The sequence below is a fragment of the Solanum tuberosum genome, unplaced genomic scaffold (assembly GCF_000226075.1).
Source record: "Solanum tuberosum cultivar DM 1-3 516 R44 unplaced genomic scaffold, SolTub_3.0 scf00099, whole genome shotgun sequence".
Lineage (NCBI taxonomy): Eukaryota > Viridiplantae > Streptophyta > Magnoliopsida > Solanales > Solanaceae > Solanum > Solanum tuberosum.
The window spans coordinates 884,725-895,767 of record NW_006239023.1 but is presented as its reverse complement, the minus strand read 5'-3'; the positions used below and the strand labels follow the sequence as shown (position 1 = coordinate 895,767).

At 33.2% G+C, this 11,043-nt stretch overlaps 2 protein-coding genes across 5 annotated transcripts in view; one reads left to right on the top strand and one right to left on the bottom strand.

Moving 5' to 3' along the window:
- The first annotated feature begins 580 nt into the window (after positions 1-580).
- LOC102593891 (protein DETOXIFICATION 40-like) lies at positions 581-6,183 on the top strand. Of its 3 annotated transcripts, none has more exons than XM_006348048.2 (7): positions 581-1,020; positions 1,228-1,859; positions 2,095-2,151; positions 2,268-2,506; positions 4,009-4,127; positions 5,333-5,419; positions 5,795-6,183. In XM_006348048.2, exons 1-7 carry the CDS (start codon positions 721-723, stop codon positions 5,858-5,860), a joined length of 1,500 nt encoding a protein of 499 aa, XP_006348110.1. In that variant the 5' UTR covers positions 581-720; the 3' UTR covers positions 5,861-6,183. The 3 variants fall into 3 exon arrangements, with proteins under 3 accessions (XP_006348110.1, XP_006348108.1, XP_006348109.1); XM_006348046.2 differs by lacking the exons at positions 5,333-5,419; positions 5,795-6,183 and adding exons at positions 4,236-4,322; positions 4,695-5,061 and having other exon boundaries at positions 582-1,020; XM_006348047.2 differs by lacking the exons at positions 4,009-4,127; positions 5,333-5,419; positions 5,795-6,183 and adding an exon at positions 2,763-3,106 and having other exon boundaries at positions 582-1,020.
- Positions 6,184-6,503: 320 nt separating this feature from the next.
- The window catches only part of LOC102593475 (heat shock 70 kDa protein 16), a 13,434-nt gene continuing 8,894 nt past the window's right edge, over positions 6,504-11,043 (bottom strand). Inside the window, exons 6-11 of one of the 2 annotated variants that reach the window (XR_367365.2) lie at positions 8,838-9,038; positions 8,173-8,319; positions 7,955-8,083; positions 7,749-7,879; positions 6,910-7,122; positions 6,504-6,815 (exon numbers count right to left, since the gene is read on the bottom strand). Coding sequence is in view for 1 of the 2 variants with exons in the window: in XM_006348045.2 (XP_006348107.1) it covers positions 7,017-7,122; positions 7,749-7,879; positions 7,955-8,083; positions 8,173-8,319; positions 8,838-9,038 (714 nt within the window). In the remaining variant the exon portion in view is untranslated. Of the gene's footprint in view, positions 7,123-7,748; positions 7,880-7,954; positions 8,084-8,172; positions 8,320-8,837; positions 9,039-11,043 lie in introns of both variants that reach the window. The other variant, XM_006348045.2, reaches the window with a different exon arrangement.

The following is an 11,043-nucleotide window of genomic DNA, read 5'->3' as shown; positions in this document are numbered from 1 at the left end:
TATTGAGTCAAATACACTAAAATAAAATGGAAAGAATGAAGCAGTATTTAGCGGAAAGGAAGTTAGAAAAAAAAAAGGGTAAATAATTTCATAATTGAGTTAATCATTCATTTCTTATCTTCCTCTTAATAAAGTACATCTGATCTCTGTGATATATATCAACAAGTCCTGTACAAATAGTTATCTTTAATGATTCCATCTAACAACTCCAACAATACTGATTAAGACATACCATGCATTTACATTATATGCCTAAAATATACGATATTTTCATTCTACATGCTCATTAGGGTATGGTATAGATTCTACAGCTGATCGAAAAACAGTTGATTGATTGATCGATTGATTAATTAAAAGGCATTTCACTGTATTAGTGCATTATACGTCCAAGATGTTTTCTCAACGCGATTTTCTTAGTTTAATTTGCAGCAGTTGACAAAGTGGACAAAAAATAAGAGAAAAATGATGTAGTAATGCATTTGTTCTGTTTTGATATAAGTACTGCAAAAGATAAGTATCTTTACAGATTCCATCTAACAACTCCAACTATATATATACTGATTGTTACATACTATGTATAATGTATTAGTTACGTTCTTTCACAAAATGACAATACAGTATATACCTTTCATTGCCTCACATTAAACGTTGAGACGACAGCTTCATCTATTATTTATATGGCTACAAGTTACTTTCATATCATTCAACTTGTTCATTAGCATGGGAAAAGTCCTGGAGTCTGAAGCTGAGCAGCCTTTGTTGGCTGCTCATGGGGCGAGCTCTGAGCTCGAGGAGGTGCTCTCCGATTTCCAATTACCTTACTTTCAACGCCTTAGGTCCGCCTTTTGGATCGAATTCCAGTTACTTTTTCGACTTGCAGCACCTGCAATAGCTGTGTACATGATCAATAATGCTATGTCCATGTCTACTCGAATCTTTTCGGGTCAACTTGGGAACCTTCAGCTTGCTGCAGCCTCTCTTGGCAATCAAGGCATCCAATTATGTGCTTATGGACTTATGGTATATTTTTATCAACTGATCTGAACATCAATGAAATGGTTATATTTGTCCATTAAAATTAAGGAATTTTTTAAACTTTCCCCTTTTTAGTTAGTTAAGAACTTGAGAGTGCTAAACAGGGGAAACAGAGGACTTTTTGATGACAAAAAAATATCACATGTATAACTTTTCAAGCCTTTTTTTTTTTTTTTCCTTTTTGGATTGCAGCTAGGAATGGGAAGTGCAGTGGAAACTCTTTGTGGACAAGCATATGGAGCTAATAGATATGACATGTTAGGAGTTTACCTACAAAGATCAACAATAGTACTTTCCATAACAGGCATCCCACTAGCTGTGGTATATTTATTTTCCAAGAACATACTGCTCGCGCTTGGTGAATCGAAACAAGTTGCATCAGAAGCAGCAGTATTTGTGTATGGTCTAATCCCTCAAATATTCGCTTACGCGGTGAACTTCCCTATACAGAAGTTCTTGCAATCTCAGAGTATTGTAGCCCCTAGTGCCTATATTTCACTAGGGACTTTGTTTGTGCACTTATTGCTGAGTTGGATTGTTGTATACAAAATTGGACTGGGATTGATAGGGGCATCACTGGTGCTGAGTCTTTCTTGGTGGATTATTGTGGCAGCTCAGTTTATATACATATTGAGAAGTGAAAGTTGTAAGACTACTTGGACAGGTTTTCGATGGGAGGCCTTTAGTGGATTATGGGAATTCGTGAAGTTATCGGCTGCTTCAGCTGTTATGTTGTGTTTGGAAACATGGTATTTTCAAATTCTAGTGTTGCTTTCAGGTTTACTCAAGAATCCTGAGCTTGCATTGGATTCTATCTCAGTTTGGTGAGATTTTGTACTTGCTGTTTATTTGTGTGCTACCAAAAAACTACACTCTATTCATACCACTCTAAAAGTTTAGGTTTTTAAATAACTATGACTTGCTCACCTGTTGTCTTATACTCCAACTATATATTATTATATACAGAGTCTTGATCCTTCGTCATTAAGGACAAATGATTGCAATTGTACTCTACACGGATCCACTTCTGTTGTCCTGAAAAGTTAATCTTGTTTGTAGCATGGCAGTGAATGGGCTGATGTTCATGGTTTCAGTGGGATTCAATGCTGCTGCTAGGTACAATTTTACCTGTTATAATAGATTACTAATTATCAAGTTACCAAACCATACTTGTAGCAAGACATTTTTATACTGTCGTCGGTTTATAAAAGTTAAACTCTTAATTTGATCAGTGTGAGAGTGAGCAATGAGCTAGGAGCAGCACATCCAAAGTCAGCAGCATTCTCAGTGTTTGTGGTGACATTAATTTCATTTCTCATAGCTGTGGTGGAAGCTATAATTGTGCTATGTTTGCGCAATGTTATCAGCTATGCATTCACTGAGGGTGAAATTGTGGCCAATGCAGTTTCTGATTTGTGCCCTTTTTTAGCTGTCACACTTATTCTTAATGGCGTTCAACCAGTCTTGTCTGGTAAGATATTTCTCGTCATTATTCTCCTTAATTATAGGTTATATACCTACGGCATGTTATATACGCTAACAAGATAAAATATTTTTTATACCATCTGTATAATCTAACATGTTATATAGCAAGTTATTCGTCTTATTCTCCATGTACTAATCATGTTTGTTATGAGTTGTCTTCGATTACGATGTCACAATATAAAACTTAAACTCAAAAGTCATTAAATGTCTGAAGAATAACTTTTTTGTTGTTTGTTCTCAAGAGGTTGATATCACATCCTTGTTTGAGAGACGAATCGGAGAAAAAGAGACCCCATAATAACTCATCATGCTCATGCACGTGCCACTCTTAGATGGTCCCATTTGGAAAGACAAAAAAAAGTTGTTTTCTTCTTATATTTTTTTTATATAGCCATCGTATCGTAAATTAATTTTCAAAGTTAGAGTTACGTTTCTGAGGCCTACTTTCTTTAAGAGTTGAGTACCGTCAAAATTTGTGATGTGGTATAGTGATAGTAAATACTTTTCTTTCTTATCCAGAGATTTTGAGTTTAAGCTCTCAAAATTAAGTCACTTTTAATCAGGAACATTTTTATCTCCAACATGACACTCCATCGTAAATCTAAATAAGTTAAATCCAAAACGAGTACTAAACAAAGAGTGGAAAACTCATCACTCATGTTGAGTTAAATTTAAGATCCATTTTCTGATTAGAGAAAATGGATCAAAGGCATAGCCAAAAGGCAATCTTGCCTGATTAATAAGAAAAATAAAAGTGATGCCATGAAGGGACGTATAACCCTCTATCTCATCATTATGAAGTGCATTAATTATTATCGTGTCCCTCTAATACGAGCTTTTTTTCATTCTAACATGTTCTCCTTTGGCTATCAACTTTAACAGTTTATTTGACTTCCATAACAAACAAAGTCAATGCTATAATTTGAAGTATATGAATTTTAAATATGATATCAAATTTATAGCTTATTTTAGTTATTGCGTTCACAATTAAATATAAGATTTAAATAAAAGTTATTGAGTTCATCTAAACTCATACCTAGCATGATGGCTCAAGGAGCGGATCTAAAGGGTTTGTAATGAATTCATGACATGAACTTAATAGTTTTTGTCTAGATCTAATATATCTAAAAAAAATTTATAAATTTAATTATTATTATTATTATAATATTTACTTAAAATTATTATAGGAACTTATAAATTTTATATCTCGCATCCACCTGTCTATAACAAACCTAATCACCATCTTGCATGTGGAAAATGTTTCACCTACGTCCTAATTGTTTGTACTAGGGGTGTTAGGTGCAGTCCATATTGTGCACATGTCCTTAGATACCCCTACCAATTAATATTTTCCTTTTGACAAGTTCATGTGAACATATTTTATTCTTTGTAGATAAATTAAAGTGGTAGTAATTAATTACCATAATTACTTCACACAAAAATCTGTAAAAGCTTATACAATAATTTTGTTTCTTTGTGAATTTTCAGGTGTTGCTGTTGGTTGTGGATGGCAGGCATTTGTTGCATACGTGAATGTAGGGTGTTATTATGGTGTAGGAATTCCATTGGGATGTCTTCTTGGCTTCAAATATGACCTTGGTGCTAAGGTTTTTCAATTACACACAACCTTATATATCTCTAAATATTTTATAACACACACACACATATATATATATATATATACGTGTATTAATTAATTGGATATAAAATGGCAGGGAATATGGACTGGGATGATTGGAGGGACTATCATGCAAACCTTCATTCTGATTTGGTTCACATTCCGTGCAGATTGGAACAAAGAGGTGCCTAACTCACTTCTTCTCAACTACTCCCTCACAGTAACTCCGTCCATTTTTACTTGTCCAGTATTAACTTGACACACCCTTAAGAAACAATAAATAGAATGACAATTTTATTTTATCACCCTTGAAATATAATAAATTCAACATTAAGAAATTACTATAGTTAATATCAAGAGTAAATTAGAAAATAAATGATAAATTATATCTTGATTTTCTAAATTGAACAATTAATAGTGGACATCTGTTTTTAATATGATGGACAGATGAAAGTGGACGATGGAGTATTATAGCTTTAGAAGTTATAAGTCAATAGTTCTTGGGATGCAAAAAGAAGTTTGTAAATTAATTTGGATTCTTTTTTAAAATTTTCAGGTAGAGAAAGCTAAAAAACATTTGGACAAATGGGAAAATGTAAAAGAAACTCTAAGCAAGGAATGAAGATGGCGAAGAAGTCATCAACAGTTCACATCAAGGGTTTTCTGGCGTATCTACCAAAAGAGAGTCGAAACCCATTATGAAATAACTTACTATTTCTGAATTTCGAAAAAACAGATAAAAATAATTTCAGATATTATGTGATTTATTAGTATTCTATTTTAGCTGGTATTCAAAATATTCGATTCAAGTAGACAGAGATGGTTGAAAAAAATTGGTTTGAGGTTTACTTTCAATGAATCATATCACATATGTAAAAACCATCGTTTGTATCTGCACGTTTCTTGGTTGATTGTGTTATAAAGGGTAAATGTCAACTTCAATTCTGCAATTACGCAAACAATGTGCAATCAAATTTTGATTTGATAATTCAACTTAGGGATAAAATAAGAGTAGAATGGTAATTCAACTTCAATTCTGCAATTACGCAAACAATGTGCAATCAAATTTTGATTTGATAATTCCCACTTAGGGATAAAATAAGAGTAGAATGGTAATTCAACTTTTAAGTTAGGAGCTTCCCACTTATAATAATATATGATACGTGTATTAATTAATTGGATATAAAATGGCAGGGAATATGGACTGGGATGATTGGAGGGACTGTCATGCAAACCTTCATTCTGATTTGGTTCACATTCCGTGCAGATTGGAACAAAGAGGTGCCTAATTAACTCACTTCTTTTCAACTACTCCCTCTATGCGACTCCGTCCATTTTTACTTGTCCAGTATTAACTTGACACACCCTTAAGGAACAATAAATAGAACGACAATTTTACTTTATCACTCTTGAAATATAATAAATTCAACATTGAGAAATAACTATAGTTAATAACAAGAGTAAATTAGGAAATAAGTGATAAATTATCTCTTGATTTTTAAATTGAACAATTGATAGTGGACATCTGTTTTTAATATGATGGACAGATGAAAGTGGACGACGGAGTATTATAACTTCTAAAGTTATAAGTCAATAGTTCTTGGGATGCAAAAAGAAGTTTGTAAATTAATTTGGATTCTTTTTTAAAATTTTCAGGTAGAGAAAGCTAAAAAACATTTGGACAAATGGGAAAATGTAAAAGAAACTCTAAGCAAGGAATGAAGACGGCGAAGAAGTCATCAACAGTTCACATCAAGGGTTTTCTGGCTTATCTACCAAAAGAGAGTCGAAATCCATTATGAAACAACTTGCTATTTCTGAATTTCGAAAAAACAGATAAAAATAGTTTCAGATATTATGTGATTTATTAGTATTCTATTTTAACTAGTATTCAAAATATTCGAATCAAGTAGACAAAGAGATGGTTGAAAAAAATTGGTTTGAGGTTTACTTTCAATGAATCATATCACATATGTAAAAACCATCGTTTGTATCTGCACGTTTCTTGGTTGATTGTGTTATAAAGGGTGATGTCAACTTCAATTCTGCAATTACGCAAACAATGTGCAATCAAATTGATACGATAAGTATCTGAGAAAAAATGAGAGCATAATATGAGAATAAAAATAGCAACTGCATTTGCATATGCTAAAGGGTCATGCGTTTGGTTACCAGAATTAGAAAAGCATTGCCTAATATAAACTTTGGTATTATTTTATCATGCGTTTGGCTAGTATTTTGCTCCCAATATACCTAAAAGATAGTATAATTTATACAGCAATTCCAGTACTATTTATATACCAGGTCCAACAAGGGATAACTTGTAAGGAACTTATCTTTACGGGTATAAAACAACTCAGATAACTTGCCAAAAATTCTGAATACGTATGCACCAGATAATCAAATGATTATTTATCCATGTGTTACAATTGTTGCATTACAATTCCTATCTAACTTTATCCGCAACCAAAACAACCACTAAGGCTATTGCGCTACTCACAATAGAAAACAATCAGAACAAAACGGATGAAAAATCTTTAGTTTTTTCTTAATATCCAAGTACAGAATGTTTCCAGCATGTGTTGCCTCCTATATAAGCAGTCAAAAACTACAATAGCAGCAGAAACTCTGCACATAATCAATTTATATTTTTGAGGCCACAAGATAACACAATGACCTGAGGAAGTGAATCCACATTATGAGAAACGTGAAATTTGCATAGATAATAAATGATTCTACCCAAAATAGAGAATGTGATTTGATTTAAGTACCGGAGATAACTCGCAATAAGCCTCTAGTGGCTGGTGTTTCCTCAGCCTCAATAACAACTAATCTGATCATTTGTCATGCCTGCTCTCATACTTGTCTCTGATGCAGTTTAATCTACATCCATCCCATCTTCCCTTTTATTTCTGGGGTTTGGACCTGAGCCATCCTCAGTCTTTTGGGGAGATGACTTGTGCCTCATTACATGCTTACACATCCTGAAATGTGTTACACAAAATTGTTGCACATCAGGCAAAGAAAAAGTTGATGCTCGAAAACACGAGATGCAGCAAAACTAATAAGCTGCAGTTCTCTCAAGAGACACTTATTAGGATCTTCTAATTTTGGTCTTAACCATAATTCAATAACCAATCAGTAGTAAATTCTAACTACTTTGTTAAGGAGTAAGGCTAGAATTGCTTTGCTAGAATTGTATGTGTAAGTGTAGGCAGTTTAAAATGAGGAATATGTTCTCTAAGTCTGAAAAACATGTGGAATTATATACGTGTGTGTGGATGGGTGTGTATACCTATGTAATACTCACACGCACACACATATCTTACAACCTTTATCATGTAAAACTACTAACAGGTATTTTGGTTGTGTTTCTACACCGAAATTAGAGATAAATTCAAAAGTCACTCGCATCTAGTTCTTTAGGGATTGAAATGGACGTTGAAGGGATTCAGACTTAGTAGTTCTTGTATAATTTTGTAGACAGTGCAAAAATCTAATTTTGTGGGTGAATGAAGTACAGAAAACATGCAACCATAAGATGTCTAACAACCATGTGGGGAAACAAGATTCATGTTAATTAGGCAGATTTTTAAGATGACGAACATACGCTTCAAAAGCCTCGGTCTTTCTCTTGATTTCAGTAGACCACAATACTGGATCAGCACTTCTGGGCAATGTCTCCTGCTGGTGGGATTTATCTCGAAGCCACTGCTCTGCTTTATGGCATTCATTAATGACCTGCAAAGAAAAAATTTCAGGTTAATCACAATGTCACAAGGACCTGTAGCATGTTATATATAGACAAGGTCATACAGCTTCTTTCTCACTGGCTGGAAGTGATCCTGCAGCCATTCGATGTTCCACAATGGTGTTTAATAGATGCCGTGTTGCTTGTGCCCGTGCCTCTTCTTCCTTATATCGATGCTCCACAGGGTCCACCATCTAATAACATAAGGTGGGTTGCGTCACTTTCAAAATAAGCATTGGAAAAGAAAAACTAAATTCTGCAACTAATACCAAATGACAAGAACCTTTTTAAGATCCTCTAGCTTCTCTGCATAAACCTGTTCAGACTCATCATCTCCATCTTCATAGAGCCATTCTTCAGTCTGTTGTAAATTACAAGAGATACCCTCCCTCTCCGAATCCGTAGCAAAGCTCCGGTAGGTATTCAAAAGCTATTCAAATAGATGCATAAAGTAAAGGAAATGGGGCAGATACTGATAACAATAACTAAACCAAAACCAAAACCAAAATTTAAGAAATGGTGTATTCGAAACTATCTGGAAACTTCACAAACTTCCGTAACAAAATGACAAGGTACCAAATAGTGATAAAGAAGTAGTATGTATCAACTCCAACATGCGTTTAAAAGTTATGAGTGTCACATAGTGGTATTTGCAAAACAAAATTACTCGGAAGAACAACTTAAAAATGCAAGTGATACTGCCAAATTCAACAGTCCACCGAAACCTGAAAGAACGTGACTTGTAAAGGAAAGGATAATGAGAAAGTAAAATTTCACATTGATCCATTCATCACTCCTAAACCTTCTGCTTCAGTTTGAAATTTTATATTTTAAAGATTAAAATGCTATATCCTTAAAAGATATATTCTTAACTTAAAAGTGTGAAACAAATCAGTTGAATTGAAGTCTTTCAAGCAAAGACAATTATGAGACTTAAAATTGTCATACCTTATTACGAGTTTCATAGACGTATGCCTCCAGGGTGTTTTTCTTGTCTTTAGTTCGCTCCACCTTTATGTCTTGCTCAGCTAACTGACATTCCTTTTCCTGAGCTTGGGATAGCTCCATGAGGGTCATTCCACCATCAACACTTTCACTGACAGGAATATCCTGTCTCTTAACGGCCTTACTTTTCCTTGTATCATCTCCCTGCATAAAGAACCACAGGATTCCATTCACAAGTAGCCAAGTACACATTTGAAATAGGCAAAAGGCTTTTAACCAAAGAACAATAGCACACAAATGGAATAACAACTCACTGATGTCCTAGTGTAGGGTCCTAGTTTATGACCAAGTTATAATCAGCTGACATCGGATAAGTATACATCTTTTCAAGGAAAATAAATAATCAATTACCCTAGAGTATGCCCTAACTAAAGTAATGGCAACACTGCAACATCAATAAGAGAGAGGAGTGAATAGAGAAAATGATCTATGAGGGTTGCTTTATGTTGATCCTTAATATATTCCACATGATCTATATGGTCCTTAATGTATATGAAAGGATGATCATTTTAGTCCTTTAACCCTAAAACTAACCAAAAAAAAGAAAAAACTAAAAAAAAATCTGTTACATTTAACAAATTTGCTTTCTTTCACCATCACCACCATAGACCCTTCTCCTCAACTTCTTTCTTTTGCCATTTGAGGTCATGCTCTTTATCCTCATAAGAAAAATAATACACACTACACCCATTTCTCATCTCCATCGAAACAAAATTTTCAGAAGCTTCCATTATCATACATAAAGAAGAATAAGAAAACCAAAATCATTAAAACAAATGTAAACTAAGTAAGCATTTACGGGGAGGATATAGTTTTCTTTTCGTATGATCCTTTTCAAAACTACTAGTTTTTTCAAGCCATTTTTTTATTCTATTTTTAAAATTAAAGGATAAATATTGAACAAACAGAGGTAGAAAACAAAAATTACAAATATTCTTTTGAAATTTGAAGAAACTTTTGTGTGCATAGAAGATTTTGGCAGCAGAAATTGTATAGGAAATGGGAAAAAAAAAAGACAAAGGAGAAGAAATGCGCAAGAGAGATGGAGGAAGAAGGGGCCACTAACTGTGGGACCCACAGTTAAGTTTAACATTTTTTATGTTTTCAGTTTGTTTTTAGGGCTAAGGACCAAAATGACCCTCTTTTATAATACATTAAGGACCATATAGATCATGTGGAATATATTAAGGATCAACATAAAGCAACCCTCATACATGAAGGACCATTTTGATCATTTTCTCGAGTGAATATGCAGTTTCACCACTTCCATAAATGCAGATTCCATACATGATTCCTCCATGGTCTTCCGGACCAGCACAAAAGCTCTCGGAAACTTTTAACACTCCATCATTAATCTTGCCTAGTTGTTCAAAGTCCAAGCCCATTTAATTACTAGAGATGAGAAGAAGCAACATGAACCACACTGATTCCTTAGTTCTAAATAATTTAAAAATAGAATCTGTCGAGCTACCATGACAAAAAGTAAAAACAAAGTGTGTACTGTGTAAATAATTCAGTCATAAAAGTTCAAAACCTCCATCTAAAGCATGGTTACTGATTGAGTACGATGGTCAATCATCAAAATAACTATATATATTTTTCAAAATGCACTAGCTTGAATCCTTTTGTTTTTATATTTTAAAATCATTATCTTCGTTAAAAAAAATTGTATTGGTTTTTAGAAGTTTTTTTTTTTTTTTAAGAAAGTAAAAAACTCAAAATGGAAAAACTACAAAATATGGCAAACATTAATATACATTTAAAATAAATAGCTACAGTTTATTTTTTTTATGTTATATGGATATAACTACACAATAAATAGCAAAGTTAATTATATATAAATAATCAGAAAAGTTTTTAATATTAAATAGGAAAGTTATTATTGCACACCTAATTGATTATGTCTAGGCATGTTTTATGTGATTGGTTACCCATGTTTACCCTCATTAATACTTTCTCTTTCATCAATCTTCCTATATCACAAAATTTCTGTATTTTTCTCCCAAATTTCTTCCAATTTAAGATCCTTTTGATGATTCTAGGAGCAATTTTTCTAATTTGAATTCATCAAATATCGCTTGATTGATTTTCTCCTCGTTTTTATGAAGATCATATTTGTATACATATATATTGCATCTATTTTTATAGG